Genomic DNA, 19,010 nt, shown 5'->3' with positions numbered 1-19,010 from the left:
CTCCCAACCAAGGTTACTCCTGGCATTTTGGCCATTAAGGCCTCCATGGGCTCTATGCACTAAATGCCAGCATCACTCCCCTCCCCAAGTCTTTTTGACAACCAAAATACTCTCATATTTCCAAAAGCTGGAAGGGATGTTTGCGGGGGGTGGGGGGAGGGAGAACTGAGAGGTTCCTGGACATCTGAAATCTGACTAAATTTTATAATTCAAGAGTTTTCACAAAAGATGATTCATTCTTTAAATATCTGTAAGCCTTCAATCTTGATTTTACTTGTCAGAATCCAACAAAGATGCCATCATGTTCACTGGCCTGATTTCCTCAGACTCAACCTATTTGAAATACTTAACAAACAAAAAAAAATCTAATATAAGGGTGCTTGGGTGGCTCAGTCAGTTAAGTGTCCAACTCTTGATTTCAGCACAAGTCATGGTCTCAGGGTCATGAGATCGAGCGAGACCTGCATTGGGCTCCATGCAGGCATGGAGCCTGCCTAAGATTCTCTCTCTTCCCCTCTCCCTCTGTGCACCCCCTCACTCATGCTCTCTCAAAAACAACAAACAACAACACCACCAAAAAACAAAACACTAATATAACAATAAAATTACTTATTCCAAAGAAGAGAGTGGAAACCCTGTTCTGAGATTTCTGTATTCCATTAGAGAACACAGACTTGTATAGTATTTGAATGGGTAAATTAACATAGCAGACCATTAAACTCTCAATAGTAAAATAAGGACCTATGGACACAGGTCAACAATCTGTGGTCCTAATGAAACTACTTATAAAATAAGGCTTCCTAAAAATTATATAAGACCAATTCATTTATGATTATTTAAAAAAAAAATAAGGGATGATTGCATATGGAAGCCCCAACATTCACTTCTGGTTCTCCAGAGCAAGACAGACAGTGTAGCTCAATAAACGTCTGTTGACTAGATCAGTAAAAAATAAAACCATATATCATATCACCTCAAATACATGCTTATATTATTTAAGTACAGCCAGTTGTGGCTGATTTCTGAATTGGTCTTCCATTTTTTGTATTCAATGTTTTACAGAACCACTTTTGATTACTAGGCAGTATTTGTTTACAAATTAATTTTAATTCTCTAAGGATTGAGTTCGTTTCTGAGATTCTACAACCATGTAAAAAATAATTACCGAAAAAAAAGTTCACAGAATTCCAAATTAGAGTTGTAAGAAACCTTAAAACATAGTCTACCCCATGATTAAGTGAATTTATTAAAAATGTCTGAGGGACAAATTTCTCATATAAGACTAAGAAGCAATAAATATGGAAGACCTCTGTTTTTAAGCCATTATTTAGAAAATCAGTATGGAACTGTTTCTAGTTTGTTCCTGACTTCGGCAGCCACTCAGGAAAAAAATTACTTTTATCTCCTTATGATCTGATAAAAATATGTAAAACATTTGAAGTTAAAATTGAGAAAACTGCTAAGGCTTTTAAAGGTATTACAGAATTTGCAGACTGCTAATCTAGGGAGTTGGAAAGGAAAAGTCCTAATTACAATTCCTAATAGCCTAGTGCTTGTCTTCATAACCTTAAGGGGAAAACTTTAGTAAGACAAATCTGTCCATGATCAATTGAAACAATGTACTTTTAGTGTCTCTTTGTAAACAAAATTGAGATGGGGATATTGTTAGGCATTTCGTTTATTCTTCTCAACTACTAGGAACTCTGCTCTCAGGGTGTTTATGTTTTAATCATATTAACAACAATGTTTCTGATACAATATCCTAAGGTAAGGTACTAAGGTAGTATTAATAATGCTTTGTTTCTAGAATTTTAATTTCAAAGAATGACTAAGACATCCTAATTCTTAAATGTATTGCAATGTAACAGGAGCTCTGTCTGATTTAGGTTAATTACGATCCCACCACGCAGACTCTTTTTGGTGCAGTATCTAAATCACTTTGTTAAGCGTTAGGAGATCTGCTAGAGAACCTAGTTATAGCATTTAATTTAGTTCCTGTTTGCTTTCTCTTCAACTGAAAATGGTGTTAAGAACAGCTGTCCTTTCCGTAAATTACATAAATGTGGTACAGCTGAATCACATAATGTGATGACTTCTGTTTTTCATTTGAGAATACCAATGGATTCCAATTCTATGGCTGAAATTTTTAATTATTCTTTTCAGCTGCTTGACATCTTCAACTCTGATTAACCATATCAATCTCTTTCGCCAAGGATTTAATGAAGAGGTTGATCAGGACAGAAGTATCCTGCAGCAAACCATCAGAGACCTTGTTCCAGGGTGATAGTTTTCTGAGTTAGTACTATTTTCATACCTTCATTCATTTACTCAGTTATGAATAATCAGTCATAATTTCCCCCCAAAGATATAATGAAAAACTGTTAAAGGCACGGCTGAAATCTAGATATGCTATGTTTTCAGAGTACCTCTCATCTACTAGTATAGTAATCCTATTAAAAAAGGAAATGAATTTACTTGGGGATAACTTAAATTTAGAAAATCTGTTTAATACCCTAGTAATTAGGGCTTCTTTTATAAAGTACTTATTTATGTATTCCTAACCACTAGCCTTTAACAGTAACAATTTAGAGCTAAGTAGACTGAAAATTTGTCTGTTTTTCTTTTTTTTTTTAAAGATTTTATTTATTTATTTGAGAGAGAGAATGAGACAGAGAGAGCATGAGAGGGTCAGAGGGAGAAGCAGACGCCCCGCCGAGCAGGGAGCCCGATGTGGGACTCGATCCCGGGACTCCAGGATCATGACCTGAGCCGAAGGCAGTCGCTTAACCAACTGAGCCACCCAGGCGCCCTGTCTGTTTTTCAAAGAATTAACAGCACCTAGAAAATACCTTTCTACACCTAATTTTAACATTAGTAAAAAACTGAACTTAAGCATTACAGTTTTACCTTAAGACTCTTAATGGTTTAGAAATTTTAGATCAAGTAAATGTTTTTTTTTTTTTTTTTTTTTAAAGATTTTATTTATTCATTTGAGACAGAGATACAGAGAGAGAGCGAGAGCATGAGCAGGGGAGAGGCAGAGGGAGAGGGAGAAGCAGGCTCCCCGCCGAGCCAGGAGCCAGATGTGGGGCTCGATCCCAGGACCCTGGGATCATGACCTGAGCCGAAGGCAGACGCTTAACCATCTGAGCCACCCAGGCGCCCCATAGATCAAGTAAATGTTAAAAGTACACATATATATCCATTTCACTATACATTTTTACACTAATTTCAAATTCCAATTTATCCAATTTATTAATTGGCAGATCACAGATATTAATCTCAAATAAAGATACATTGCTTTCCCTTAAGGAAGATTTTGTTTCTACAAAACAATATGCAAATGAAAGATTTACATATAGGATAATATTTATTACATTTAATAATATTACGTCGGACTTAAAAATGGTTAAAGAAATTATAAAATGAATGCTTTTCAAAGCAAATACCCTACCCAAAGTAATAAGACTTTGTCTAAATCCAGATTTTCCTATACACTATTAGTTCCAGTTTAAGTAAGGTAAAATCCCTCACTTACTGTCTATAAACAGTTTGTAATGAAAGAATAATAATCATGGGGTGCCTGGGTGGCTCAGTCAGTTAAGTCCGACTCTTGATTTCACCTCAGGTCATGATCTCAGGGTTGTGAGATCGAGCCCTGCATAGGGCTCCACGCTGTGCGTGGAGCCTGCTTAAGATTCTCTCCCCATCTCCGCCTCCTTCTGCCCCTCCCTCCACAAGAAGGAAGGGAGAGAGGGAGGGAGGGAGGTGGATAATCAGTTAAGAAATTGCTTTTTAGGGGAGCCTGGCTGGCTCGGTCAGTAGAGCATGTGACTCCTGATCTCAGGGTTAGGAGTTTGAGCCCCATGTTGGGTGTAGAAATTACTTAAAAAACAAAAACAAAAACACAACAACAACTGTTTTTTAAATCTAATAACTGTCTAGAAACAGAATATATGCAAAGTTTGAGACATGAGTTTATATTTTTGAGAGTCATAGGAAAATGTATATTTTGCTTTTAAAACCAATCTATACATGTCTGTACATGTGTATTCATGGACATGATATTCATCTGAGCCTCCTAAAATCCGAAGATCTTGAGAGGTTACCTTGTGAAACAGGTTTAATTTACAGATGAGAAATAAAAGCTCTGGCATGTTAACTAAATTCCCCAAGTTCCTACCTAGTCATGTAGGGCTGGTACTATAAACCAGGTCTCTTGAGTCTTAGTCTCTTGATAATACCATTCTAGACTTTTTATTTTTTTTATTTTTATTTTTTTTAAATTTTTTTTTAATTTTAATTTTTTAATTTATTTATTTGATACAGAGAGACACAGCGAGAGAGGGAACACAAGCAGGGGGAGTGGGAGAGGGAGAAGGAGGCTTCCCGCGGAGCAGGGAGCCTGATGCGGGGCTCGATCCCAGGACCCCGGGATCATGACCTGAGCCGAAGGCAGACGCTTAACGACTGAGCCACCCAGGCGCCCCATTCTAGACTTTTTAGAAACAACAATGCAATCTAGAGCCTTTGCCTCCAAGGTGAAAATGTTCATGCTGATCAGTCAAAACCACAACCACCTGGTCAGTAAGAACCAAGAATATTTCTACCTTACTCTAATCCTGCTTTCATGCTCCAAAAGAAGATATTAATTGAGTGTAGTTCTTTAGATATTGCTCATTGTTTGAGGTATGAACAGCAGCCACCTGGATGTCCTGGACTTGGCTTTACTCTTTCTCTTTATACAGCTCCAAAACTCAGAGGTAATCTGGCATATAACCGATTCAGTGGAGAATAACAGTCAAATGATGCAAGCAATTTACCACAGCTCATACAAGGGAAAACATTAGATAAACAGGCAAAAATTGGATTTTTTCATAAAGTGACCTATATTTGATAAAATATATATGATACAATGTATGCATCAGAAATGTAAATGCAATGATGTAAAATATAAAAGTAGCTTTAGTTTAGGAAGAAGTATGTAATAAAAGTTCTCTCTTCCTTTCCACTCTCAAATTGTGTGACCTCACTGGCAGTTTGGTTCTTCAAAATGAAAACGGACCTCTTAGAAATTAAAAGAATTATCTGAAGACGTAGAGTTGTGGTAAACTTTCTCCAGACTACCCATTCCCCCATTTCATTCTCACATACTAATACATGTAGTCTTTTGTTTTCTAATTAGCAGCTTCCTATTGTTGCCAATTCTGTTCCTAATAGCTCTTTGGTGAGACTCATCTTGGAGTATCTGATCTCTCATTCTGAACATACCTCATCTCTAGTGACCGCCATTAACAGAATAAATGAAAAGCCTTTATTTCTAGGAAACTTACAATTTCTTTGAACCCACCGGATAACTGTTAAATAGGATAATATGGGATCCAGTTCCTTGGGTAAGGAAGAAGGCTGCACCATCTTTGGGGGTGAGGGGGATATCAAAGATATTTAATATTGTGGCACTTCAAGTGGGCATCAAAACAGTTTCCTCCCTGAATGACAACACTATAACATATTTACGTATATCTTGGTAAACTTCTGTGGGTATACTAATAATGTAAATTCCATCAGTGTATCAGAGAGTGCATATGTTTTACACTTTGGTGGAGATTACCAAATTACCCTTTGAAAAGATTACAGCAATTTGCACTACTACCAACAGCATAGGCGAATGACTGTGCCAGCTCTAGGTATCAACTTTTGCATTTGATTACTCTGATAAGTGAAAATAAAATCTCATTTTAATTATCAATTGCATGCTTTTAATTAAGAATAAACTTGACCATTGTTTGATACATAATTTGACCATACATATTCCTCTTTTTGTGAGCTCTTTTGGATCCCCGTAAGAATCTTTTCCCTGAACTTGCAATCAGGACATAATTAAAATATGCCTACATTTTTAAAAAGATTTTATTTATTTATTTGTGTGTGTGTGAGAGAGAGAGAGAGAGTGTGTGTGTGTGTGTGTGTGTGTGCACACAAGCAAGGGGGGAGGAAGAAAGAATCTCAAGCAGACTCTGAGCTGAGCACTGAGCCTGATGGGGGCCTTGATCTCAAGACCCTGAGATCATGACCTGAGCTGAAACCAAGAGTCAGGCGCTTTAACCAACTGCGCCACCTAGGTGCCCAAGAATGCGCCTATATTTTTAAAAAATAGACAATTGGGGCGCCTGGGTGGCTCAGTCATTAAGCGTCTGCCTTCGGCTCAGGTCATGATCCCAGGGTCCTGGGATCGAGCCCCACATCGGGCTCCCTGCTCGGCAGGAAGCTTGCTTCTCCCTCTCCCACTCCCCCTGCTTGTGCTCCCTCTCTTGCTGTGTCTCTCTCTGTCAAATAAATAAATAAAATCTTTAAAAAAAAAATAAAAAATAGACAATAGAGGAACCACCAGAAATAAAAAGCCAACTTGAATTGAGCTTCTACACTCTCCAGAAATGATTCTTTATAAACTTATCCTCACAGGTTTCCACTGAATATAAAATACTTTCTTCCACCCAAGTATCAATCTAAACAGTTTGTATTCTCTACTTATTCTCAGACTTCCAACAACCACTACAATTTTCATGAAGAGCAAATGAGAATTAAAGGACATATTCTAATCCTATTTCCTGGGCTTACACGTCTCAAATTTTCCTATTTTACTTATCTGAAAAATAATCTGGATTGTTCCCCAAACTATTTTAAAATCAAAGATAGGCTCCTAAATATATCTAATAGAATCAAATAGAGGACTAACAGAGGAATCCTTGTATTTCAGGTACTGAAGATGCATACGCAGTTTGCACATGTACACTCATATATCCTTCCCTCCCCCACCCCTTTTCCCCCTACATATGGGGATTAGAAGTATAAACATGAAGATGACAATTATGGCGATAGAGAAGGGTGTGTCTCTCAGGTTGTCTTTTCTGCTTGTTTGACCTCTTGAAACTACAAATGAAAAGAAAATGTTTTCTCTCCTACCTCAAACCCTGTCCCCAGTCTACCTTACAACACACACACTCCTGTCCATGCTCAAGGTAAAAACATATAAACTGAAGTCCAAGTGAGCCCTACCTTTAAAGGCCCACAGTTATTTAACTGGAATCAAATTATGGACACTCCTTATTCCCCAGCTGAAAATACTCTCCCTTCTCTCCCTTCTCTATACTTGTAAATGATATAATTTTTCTACTTTGTATCACACCTTCCTATTTTTAGTTATTTTTGCAAGTTTTCATATTTTCTAATAGAGATCATGAGTCCTTACGTCAAAGTTGTGTCTTACACATTACTGAACTCCTGAGAACACCCACCACAGTACTTTATACTGAATGGCCAGTCACTGTTTCATTCTTATATTAGGTGAGTTCATATTTGTAAAGTGGTTTGAAGAGTACCGGCACATGTAAGTTTATTAAATAAAATAAATGAAGGAAATGGACCAATTTTCCCTCCCTACTGAATTTTTTCCATCAACATTTTTCCCATCTCCCACCTTAAAGAAACTTCTTTTTGACCCCATTTCCTCTACCAGTTACTGCCCACTTCTATGCTCCCTTACTGAAGTAAACTCACTAAAATGGTCTAAAACTCAGTCTCCAAATGCCTCTCTTCCCATTCTTAAACTCACTCAACTGGTTTTAATCTCATCATTCTACCAAAAAATGTTTGGGAAGATGACCAATCATCCCTACATTACTATATCCAAAGATGAGTTCTTAGTCCTTACCTTACTTGACCTATCAGCATCATGTGACAGAGCTACTGTTTCTCTCCTCCTATGAAGAATTTCTATACTTGGCTTCCAATACACCATACTCTTGATTTTCCTCATTCATCATGGGCCACTATTCCTCCTCCTCTTCTCAAACCGAATTATTCAGGGCTCAGTTCTTTTTCCTCTTCTCTCCCTTATTTACATTCATTCCCTCTCTTGGTAACTTCATCTAGTCTCTTGATTTTAAATACCATTTAACTGTAATACCTCCTTCAATTATATTTTCAGCCCAGACCTCCTAAATTCCAGACTCATATAGTCAATTATTCTCACTTAGACATCTAACAGACATCTCAGACTGAACTCTTGCTCTTGCCCACAAAACCTGCCCCATCAGCAGACTTTATATCTCATTAATGACAAATCCATTCTTCCAGCTGTTCAAGCTAAAATCCTTGTAGTCATCAATTTCTCTCTTTCGTACCTTACATTCAATCCACCAGAAAATCCTGTTGGCTGTACATTCAAAATACATCCAAAATCTAACCACTTTTTATCTTCACTTCTGCTACTTTAGTCTGAGCCATGGTCATATCTTGTCTGGGTTACTAGAATGGCCTCCTTACTTGGTCTCCCTTGCCACCATATAATCTATTCTCAGTACTAAACCAGAATGATCCTTTTTTTTGTTAAGATTTTATTTGACAGAGAGAGAGACAGCGAGAGAGGGAACACAAGCAGGGGGAGCGGGAGAGGGAGAAGCAGGCCTCCCGCTGAGCAGGGAGCCCGATGCAGGGCTCGATCCCAGGACCCTGGGATCATGACCTGAGCCAAAGGCAGACACTTAACGACTGAGCCACCCAGGCGCCCCCAGAATGATCCTTTAAAAATAAAAGTCAAATCATGTCACTCCTCTGCTTAAAATTCTTCAATGTATTCCCTTTACATTCAAAGAGAAAGTCAGTCCTTAAAAATGGCTTCAGGGGCATTTCTGATCTGGCCCTCTGTGTGGGAGATTAATAGCCACAAATTCACCCAATCAATTATGCCTTTCTCTTTACAATTTTACTTTATCATTCCTTCCATCAAAAAGTGGAATCTATTTCTCCATCCTGTGAAACTGGGTTTGGTCATGGACTTGGCTTTAGCCAAATGAAACATCAAATGTGACACAGAAGAGACTTGAAATGTGTTTGCATATCAAGGCTTACTCTCTCTTGCGGCACTGAGATCTCCAGTAGGCTTTACATCTCTGTTAATGACAACTCCATCCTTAGAGCTGTGCAGGCTAAAACTCTTGTACATGGAGACAGGCTCAACTAACAGCCAGAACCAACTATCAGACATGCAAGGGAGCCCATCTTAGACCATCCAGCTCCACCTAAGCCATCCAGCAATGATAGTGACCTCCAGGCAAGACCAGCATAAAAACCAACCATTGTTTAATCCCAGCCCAAATAGCTGACTCACATAACTGTGAGAAAATAAAATAATTGTTTTAAGTCACTCAATTTTGGAGTGGTTTGTTTTACAGTAATAGACAACTGAGAAACTCTATTACATCTTTGATACCCCAATTCCTACCACTCTGCCCCCTTTCTTGCTCTAGTCATACCAACCTCTCTTCTATTCTACAATCAGGAACACTCCTGCTTTTTTTCTGGCTGTACCCTCTACTGGGAATGCTCATTTCTCAGACAGTTGTATGGCTAACCCGCTTATTTCTTTTAAGCCCTTTTTCAAATGTCTCTTTTTTAATGAGGCTTACACTTACTATCTTTTTTTAAAAAGCAGTCTACCCCTAGCACTTCCAATCTCACTTACCCACCTTTATTGCTTTTATAGCCATCCTCCTTCTCTAACACACTCCATAGTTTACTTATTAGGTTTATTACGTGTTGTCATCTTCCCCAATTAGAATATAAGGTTCAGATGTGAGAGGAGTTTCATTTTATCTTTTAAAAGTTCACTGTTTGATATAGTGTTTACAAGGTAAAGCATCTATATATGACCAAGTGATTACACATGTATGTTCTGAACTGCGACTGTAAATTCTGGGCATTTGTATAGAAAACTCAAGCAATGTCAACACTGGTAAGGAATTGTCTGGAATGTCTGCATTACATATGACTTAAACATATAGATGTGTGGTGTTGCAGGACTATTAAGAAAGGAAAAAGGGAATTATTCGTCTTTAGAACTCATCAACATCTGGAGATATTTTAATCTCATTTAAAAAATAGATTTAAGTTCAACATTGTCTGGCTTTCTAAAATTCTCCATTTTATTACCTTGAGTAAGATACATTTTCCCCTCAAATCTTCCTTCAAAATATTCATTCTATAGTTTAGAATGAACTCTTAACAAAGCATGTTGCAATCTCATGTAAGGAGGACATATATGAACCCCAATCTATAGCAGTTTGATGTATCCAGATAGTAATAATAAGAATTACAGGGCGCCTGGGTGGCTCAGTCGTTAAGCGTCTGCCTTCGGCTCAGGTCATGATCCCAGGGTCCTGGGATCGAGTCCCGCATCAGGCTCTCTGCTCCTTGGGAGCCTGCTTCTCCCTCTGCCTCTCTCTCTCTCTCTCTGTCTCTCATGAATAAATAAATAAAATCTTTAAAAAAAAAAAAAAAAAAAGAATTACAGATGTGGAGCAAGTACCTCATTTCTGAGTTTCTGAGATCCCAGGACCCTGGGATCATGACCTGAGCCGAAGGCAGACGCTTAACACCTGAGCCACCCAGGCGCCCCCATTTCTGAGTATTTTAATCATTGTTTCAATGAGAGTATTTTAGTTCACCAGAGTCAATGAACAGTTTGTTAAGTGAGAGGGAGACATGGGTAAGGAAGCAAGAAAAGTTTCATCTACAATCATTTACTCAGGTACTCAGTATATTTTTAAGCAAATTTTCTCCACTCATGAATTAATACAATCATGGAGAAAATCAATTAAAATGTTTAAATTACATTTTATGTTCCCCTCTTCCATTTCGACTGTCAATAAGGGGGGGAAAGGAGTTAATTTCTGTTTTACTATCAGTCTCCACCTCCTATCCTTTTAGGGCTCTCCCATGAATTCTTTCTTTCAGACCAACCCATTCAACCTGAGCTAGCATTCGTAATAAAACATAGGTAAGTAAACTGACCTTTTCTAACCCCAGAACAAACAGAGATGTGCCAAGGTTTTAAAATCCAAGATACAGAACAAACAGAAAAAAAGGGTACAGAGCAGAGCCATAAATCTCTTAACGAAGTCAGTACTTAAATTAATAACCATAAGTCATAAGAGAGTAATTTAATATCAAACTTCAGAGTAAAAAATCTGGACCTTAAATCCAATGGTTCAAGGGCAAACAGTATTAATGTAGATTAGAATCAGGTAAAACTGAAAAATCTGTTTTGCTTTAGCATTATCTCTTAGGAAATATCTATGTATCATTTATAGAACCAATTCAAAAAATCATGGTAAAATCAAGCTATGGGCCAAATTTTCTACTCAAGATTACAGATCAAATGTGAAAATGGTGGTTGTGTTGCATAAAGCTGGATCATCTTCCTATCCAGTTGTATCCCAGAGACCTGTTCTTCTGATCTGGAGACATAAACTTTACCACTGAGATATGTGCACACTGCTTTACAATTCAGAAAACTGCCAAGTCTTTGGGAAAAATACAGTGAAAACAAGTAGCTGAGTGGTAAGAACCTTTGTGTTTTTGTTTTTTTTTTAAAGATTTTATTTATTTACTTGACAGAGAGAGACACAGCGAGAGAGGGAACACAAGCAGGGGGAGTGGGAGAGGGAGAAGCAGGCTTCCCGTGGAGCAGGGAGCTGGACGCAGGCTCGATCCCGGGATCGTGACCTGAGCCAAAGGCAGACGCTTAAACATCTGAGCCACCCAGGCGCCCCAAGAACCTTTGTTTTTAATGTGAGAAATATTTCAAATGGCTCTAATCCAAATTCTTATTTGTTATGCATGCCTAGCATCTTTCAAATTTAACCCAAGCTTTTCCTAAGCTGCCAAAAGCAAACTAAACTCTTTTGTTCATTGAAGGAAACACTTATTTTCTGGTAACTTTTTTGCCTGAGAGAGTGAGGATGACATTTACTCTGCACTGAAGCTTAGCCCATCACACCGGAGTCGGAACACTCCAGTATGATCTGAGCATGCCCACACAGTCAAAGAGTGTGCTATTTGCCCAAATAGCTATGGGCAAAATGAACAACTAGGAAACACATAACATGCTTCTTGATTATTGCAACCTCACACAAGTCAGTCCAAAAATAGCAAATGCCTGTGGCTGAGATCTACTGCTGAAAAATGCTGAGTTTCAGCAGCTCAAAGAATTTCCTGGGTCTATCTTTTTAACCGGCCCCCACTTAAAGCTGTAGAATTATAGGATTAAGGAAGAGATTAAAAAAAAAAAAGACAGATACACACACAGATACAACATACGGTTTCCGAGGAAAGTGAGGGTTCCATGCTTGTAAGGGAGAAAGAGGAGGAATATGCCGAATAACCCTCAGGTTTCTCCCAGATTTGAACATGCTGTACTGTGGCATGAGGTCAGCAGAGACTGACTCCAGCCCTGTGAGGCTGAATTCTACCCTGACAAAGCAGTATCACTGTAATATGAAGCAAAAGGATCCAGGGCATGTTGGCAGCTGTACAGAGTGGCTGTTCTAGAAAGTAATGGCAATTCCAAAACAAGAGATCTATGCTGTCACATGAGATAATCTTCAGCCCAGTTAAGCAATAAGCACCAAAAATACCTGAAGCCTAAACACAGGCAGCTCAAAATATTAAAAGGTAGGAAAGAACTTTTCTCCTTGAAACTGGAGGAGATAAACAGGAAGTGGGAAATTTGAAAAGCTATTGGTTAATTTGATTTGTATCACTAATAATATATTGATTTTGATCTGAGCTGAGGCACAGTTTCTGGACACTGTGACCTAGGTGAGAAGCCCCAAACCTTCTCTGTAATTTTACAACAGAGCAGGGAAAACATCCTGAAAATATATTTTTGGTAATGGATATATGCCAGAACTGAAGATCAGGTAAATAACCTTGGGGCGCCTGGGTGGCTCAGTCGTTAAGCATCTGCCTTCGGCTCAGGTCATGATCCCAGGGTCCTAGGATCGAGCCCCGCATAGAGCCCCCCATCAGGCTCCCTGTTCCCTGGTCGGCGGGAGGCCTGCTTCTCCCTCTCCCATGCCCCCTGCTTGTGTTCCCTCTGTCGCTCTGTCAAATAAATAAATAAAATTAAAAAAAAAAAAAAAAAGGTAAATAACCTCATTTCTCACACATACCCAGAAGGCAAAAGTTGCTACAGACCTAATGCACATTACTGTTTCTTTTTAGGCCACCAAAAATCTATACAATTGGTTAGAATGGTTAGAAATTCTTCCCTGAAATAAGGGGAACACTAAAAAAGTCTTATTCAGGAAAAGGATCCAGAACATGGTATTTCTGTCAAGAGAAAATATGAGGAAATGCACATATAATCCTTTAAATTTTGTGGTCTCCCTTACATTATGAAAGTTCTACTCCAGACCAGAAGTGACCCAATTGTTTAATAAATAAAATTTAGCCAGGAAACGGCAGTAAACACAGGACACAGAGACAAAACAGAACAGTATGAAAGCACCACCACAAGGTAAATTAAGTTTTTCAACAGTTCAGTATTAGCATAGAGTAAAGGAAGTTAGAATTTAATTTTTTTAAAGTAGGCTCCATGCCCAACGTGGGGCTTGAACTCACAATCCTGAGATCAAGAGTCACATGCTCTATTGACTGACCCAGCCAGGTACCCCATGAAGTTTAAAATTTTAAATAAGTTGAAAATTTACCCTATGTCATACTACCACTTAAAAAAAAAAGTCTTTCGGGGCACCTGGGTGGCTCAGTCGTTAAGCGTCTGGCTTCGGCTCGGATCATGATCCCAGGGCCCTGGGATCGAGCCCCGCATCGGGCTCCCTGCTCCGCGGGAAGCCTGATTCTCCCTCACCCACTCCCCCCTACTTGTGTTCCCTCTCTCGCTGTGTCTCTGTCAAATAAATAAATAAAATCTTAAAAAAAAAAAAAAAGTCTTTCAAAGCTGTTACTTACATGAAAAAGTCCAAACACCCAGGTATGTCACGTAATGATCTTGATGATCAGGTCTCCGCCTGCTTTTCCCATTCTCTCTCCTCTGTGTTCCATTCATTGAACTACCCATTACGGCCATTTTACAGGAATAGAAATGCAAAAGTAGGAAGGTTAACAACCTGCTCAGAGTTAAATGGCTGGGATTTAAACCACACTGTACAATTCTCACTCCACACTCTTACCTACTACGTAGTTATGACTACAATAAGAATTCCATCTTTAAGGAATCAGTAGCGATAGAACATGAGCACCCACAATGACATGTTCAGAAAATGAGAGAAAAGTGAGTCACTATAGGTTGGAGAAAAGCTTCAAAGAAAGAGGTAGAACTTAAGCTGAGCTGTTCATTCAAATATTTGAGGCACTGTTCTGGAGAAGCATCAAAGAACAAACATATTCTGCCTACATGCTAGCTGAGGAAGAGAGCCAATAAACAAACAAATATATATCCAATGGTGATGAGTGCTATGAGGAAAAATAAAGCAGAACAAAGAGGACAGAGGATGATGGGGCCTCTCTGATAAAATAACATCTGATCAGAGATCTGAATGAAAGCATGCAGATATCTGGGGAAAGGTACCCCAGGGAGAGATACCAAGTTCAAAGGCCTTGAGACACGAATGGATTTGGTGTGCACAAAGAATGCCAAGGAGGATGAGTGACTAAGGGAGGGAAAACAGAAAATGAGGACAGAGAGGCTTGGTGGATGAAAGCAGGGTCGGACTGTGTATGACACCGTAGGCTACTGTAAAGAAGTCAATGGGAGTCTTGAGCAGAGTTAGGAAAGCTTTTAGGTTTTAACAAGATCACTCTGAGTAAGGAATAGACAATGCTGGAATTAAGTGAGGGCCGGGGGACAGGAAAATGCTTAGGAGGCTATTACAATAGTCCACGCAAGACAGCTGAGGTCAAATACCTATGACATGTTATCTGACATCCACTGAGGGAGCAAAAAACAGGTATTAATACATAATGGAAGTGGGGTGGGAAGGAAGAAATAAATAAAGGAAAGGCTTTTCACTTACAAGATACACTAGTTTTAATTTTATAAGTATTAGTTCACCAATATTGGATTTAAAAAGGAGATACACATAGTTTGATTATTTACAGATTTCCAATTTCTAATCAAGGTTTTTTTGGATCTATACTTATACCCAAACACCTAACAGGTGATCTTATAATTTCTAATACAATTTTTCCATTCATTAAGAATTTTACTTAAAGATGTAATGCAACATCTTATTAAGTCTAGGAAACAAAAATATCACCAAATAGGAAAAACTATTACTGGGTAGTTTCAAAAGAGGTTGTTTTTAAATACTGGATATGTAGTTTCCCATATTAATAAATTTTGCTTTAGATCATTTTACAGGGACTTCTGAAAGAATAATTTACTTTGAACATGAAATTTTGTGTTGGTATCTAGACTGTCAAAGGAAATTTTGATTCCTGTTATAGGCTATACAGGGAACAGTGCCCAGAGCGGTCATTATTATCAATTGAAAAGGAATAACTGTATTTTATTTCTGAGTTCTGAGCTTCCTTCTTATGATCCTAACACAAGGCCAACATAAAATACGTTTGAGAGAGCAATAAGACATTTCTTTGGTGTATGGGGTTCAGTCCACTGCGAAGCAAGGAGACATGAACTAATGTTTTTCAGTTCCTTCTATGAACCATAATAGGAACAGAAGGGAGCATCTGATAAGTTATATAAACCTGTACGGACACAGCACTATATAGCTACAGACTTTAGGCCAAAAATGAATAGGCATTAGTAGGGGGACAGAAGGAATTCATCATTCATACCTCATCTATAGAGGAAATGCGTGACTAACAAAGGGATGAAACTGTTACACCCCTAAATTACTCTCTCCAAAGTCCGAAACAAAATTTTCTAAGAGGAAGGAGGGATCCTGTATTATTAAATAAGTATTACCATGTGTCAGGCCCTGTGTCTGGCATTTAGGGATGAAAAAATGAGTAAGACGAGCAAGTCTTGCTTGCTACTGACATTAGAGATCCTTTGTATTTTCTAGACTACAATATTTCTCAATACTTTGTAAAAACTCACACCCCTCTTCAATACCTTCTCATTCTATATATTCTATATACTCTCCCCAGCCTAGAATCTTAGTTTTGCTTTCTGTAATTTTTAAAAAAGATTTTATTTATTTATTTGTCAGAGAGAGAGAGACAGAGAGAGAGCACACAAGCAGGGGGGGAGAGGCAGGCAGAGGGAGAAGCAGGTTCCCCGCTGAGCAGGGAGCCGATGTGGGACTTGATCCCAGGACCCTGGGATCATGACCTGAGCCGAAGGCAGCAGCTTAACCAACTGAGCCACCCAGGTGTCCCTGCTTTCTGTAATTTATATTGTGGAAACAAGAATTCTACTGACTCTTCTTTTTTCTTTTTCTTTTTTTTTCAAATCTACATCTCCATCAGAGATCCTGGTCTCTAGAGCCTCCTAGGGATGTTAAGAAGCACTATTCAGATCAAACACCTCATTTGTAGTATGAAAGCCAAGGTACTGAAAGAAGTGAAGGATGCAGTAGTGGCCAGATTAGATCTAGAATCCATCTCTTCTATTTCTCCATTTAGGTTCTTTCTACTACACCATGCTGCTGTCCTCATACCATCTTTTTCCTACTTCATGCATTCATTCCATAGTAATCTGGTTTCTTGTGTTTACCATTGCTTAAAAACAATGGAATAAGGAAACGAGCAAAAAACAAAAACACCCTCAATTTCTACAATGTACTCATTTTGTAGGCTGTTTCTGGTTTAGTATTCCTGCATTATATCTTCAATATATAACACCTCTGTGGAGGCTTTTTTTTAGACATATTACTTCTTTGGATGCTATCTGACTATATGTTCAAGAAGGTTCCTTTCTGAATGAAATCTTGCCATTTGCAACGAGGTGGATAGGACTGGAGAGTGTTATGCTAAGCAAAATAAGTCAATCAGAGAAAGACATGTATCATATGACCTCACTGATATGAGGAATTCTTAATCTCAGGAAACAAACTGAGGGTTGCTGGAGTGGGGGGTGGGAGGGATGGGGTGGCTGGGTGACAGACATTGGGGAGGGTATGTGCTATGGTGAGCACTGTGAATTGTGCAAGACTGTTGAATTACAGATCTGTACCTCTGAAACAAATAATACATTATATGTTAAAAAAAAAAAAAGAAGAAGAAGATAGCAGGAGGGGAAGAATGAAGGGGGGGGAATCGGAGGGGGAGATGAACCATGAGAGACAATGGACTCTGAAAAACAAACTGAGGGTTCTAGAGGGGAGGGGGGTGGGAGGATGGGTTAGCCTGGTGATGGGTATTAAAGAGGGCACATTCTGCATGGAGCACTGGGTGTTATACACAAATAATGAACCATGGAACACTACATCAAAAACTAATGATGTAATGTATGGTGATTAACATAACATAATAATAATAATAAAAAAAGAAGGTTCCTTTCTATCCCCAAAATTAATCCCAAGGTTGTCTGCAGTGCTGTGAGCTCTTTTGTGTTTTTAAAATTGAGATATAATCAATACATGTAACATTGTATTAGTTTTAGGTGTATAACACAAATGATCTGATACATGTGTATATTGCAAAATGATTATCACAGTAAGTTTAGTTAACATCCATAACCATGTATGGTTACAAAAATTTTTCCTTTTGCTTTTCCATCTGGGCTGCCGACATGCCATCCAGACTGAGGAAGACCCGGAAACTTCGGGGTCACGTGAGCCACGGCCACGGCCGCATCGGCAAGCACCGGAAGCACCCAGGAGGCCGGGGTAATGCTGGTGGCATGCATCACCACAGGATCAACTTTGACAAGTATCACCCAGGTTACTTTGGAAAAGCTGGTATGAGACATTACCACTTAAAGAGGAACCAGAGCTTCTGCCCAACTGTCAACCTTGATAAACTGTGGATCTTGGTCAGTGAGCAGACACGGGTAAATGCCGCCAAAACCAAGACTGGAGCTGCTCCTATCACTGATGTGGTGCGATCGGGCTACTACAAAGTTTTGGGAAAGGGAAAACTCCCAAAACAGCCTGTCATCGTGAAGGCCAAATTCTTCAGTAGAAGAGCAGAGGAGAAGATTAAGGGTGTCGGGGGTGCCTGCGTTCTAGTAGCTTGAAGCCACGTTTGGGGGGAGTTCATTAAATGCTAACAGGTGCTTTTCAAAAAAAAAAAATTTTTTTTTTTTCCTTTTGATGAGAACTTTTAAGATCCACTCGCATCATGTTTCATGTAAGTGCTTTTGGAACCCCATTCCCTATACTGAGAATTAATGATAGAGTTATGGGGGAAAGTAATCGGGTACACAAAGAACAAACTCAAATCTCTGTCAAGATGTGGGTCTACAGGGCACCTGGGTGGCTTAGTCGGTTAAGCGGCAGCCTTCAGCTCAGGTCATGATCTTGGGGTCCTGGGATGGAGCCCCATATTAGGCTCCCTGCTCAGCAGGGAGTCTGCTTCTCCCTCTGCCTCTGCCGTTCCCCCCAGCTCATGCTCTCTCTCTCTCTCTCTCTCTCAAATAAATAAATAAATAAATAAAATCTTTAAAAAAAAGATGTGGGTCTATAATCATCGACACTTACAGGAAAACAACACATTTTCAACATGTTCCAAACAATCACAGTTTACATTTTTTTTTTAAAAATAACAGGCAATCTTCTTCAATTACTCCCTCTTAGATACTGGAGTCTCTTAATGTTTTTGTTGAAGGAATATGGATAATCTGGAAGGAAAGCTGTTTTAAGAAAAAAAAAAAAAAAACAAAAAGCACTCACCATCTGTGAAAGATATTAATTTGGAGGCCCCTAAGGAGCCAGCACTCCTCGTATTCATGCCCTGTACTTTCCCACACTGACTCTGGGTTTGGTCACAGGACTAACTACAGCAAATGGGGCTTTAGCAAGCATGATGCAGAGACCAGATAAGTGCTTGGAAATTGGAGATTGTTCTTTTGAACACTCCATGGAACCCACTGGCCATGCTGCAAAAAAGCCCAACCAGCCATGCAGAGAGTACTAAGAGTGGAAGAACCAATGTTGTTGGCCAAGAGTCATAGCTAAATTCTGAGTCAATGGCTAATACATATTGCTAGCCATGTGAGTGAGGCCATTTGGACCTTCTGG

General features: G+C 39.0%; 1 protein-coding gene and 1 pseudogene across 6 annotated transcripts in view; one reads left to right on the top strand and one right to left on the bottom strand.

Annotated features, from left to right (window-relative positions):
* Positions 1 to 19,010, bottom strand: part of TMCC1 (transmembrane and coiled-coil domain family 1) — a 250,694-nt gene that overhangs the window by 47,997 nt on the left and 183,687 nt on the right. Inside the window, exon 1 of one of the 6 annotated variants that reach the window (XM_036073621.2) lies at positions 12,160 to 12,285. The exons of the other annotated variants lie outside the window; for them this stretch is intronic. Within the exon in view, the coding sequence (XP_035929514.1) occupies positions 12,160 to 12,186 (27 nt within the window). The 5' untranslated portion in view covers positions 12,187 to 12,285. Of the gene's footprint in view, positions 1 to 12,159; positions 12,286 to 19,010 lie in introns of those variants that run through there. 6 annotated transcript variants of the gene reach the window in all.
* On the top strand, positions 17,540 to 18,064 carry LOC118523817 (large ribosomal subunit protein uL15 pseudogene; annotated as a pseudogene).

This window comes from Halichoerus grypus, chromosome 1, assembly GCF_964656455.1.
Source record: "Halichoerus grypus chromosome 1, mHalGry1.hap1.1, whole genome shotgun sequence".
Classification (NCBI taxonomy): Eukaryota; Metazoa; Chordata; class Mammalia; order Carnivora; family Phocidae; genus Halichoerus; species Halichoerus grypus.
The sequence above is the reverse complement of the archived record's forward strand: the minus strand, read 5'-3'. Positions and strand labels throughout refer to the sequence as shown.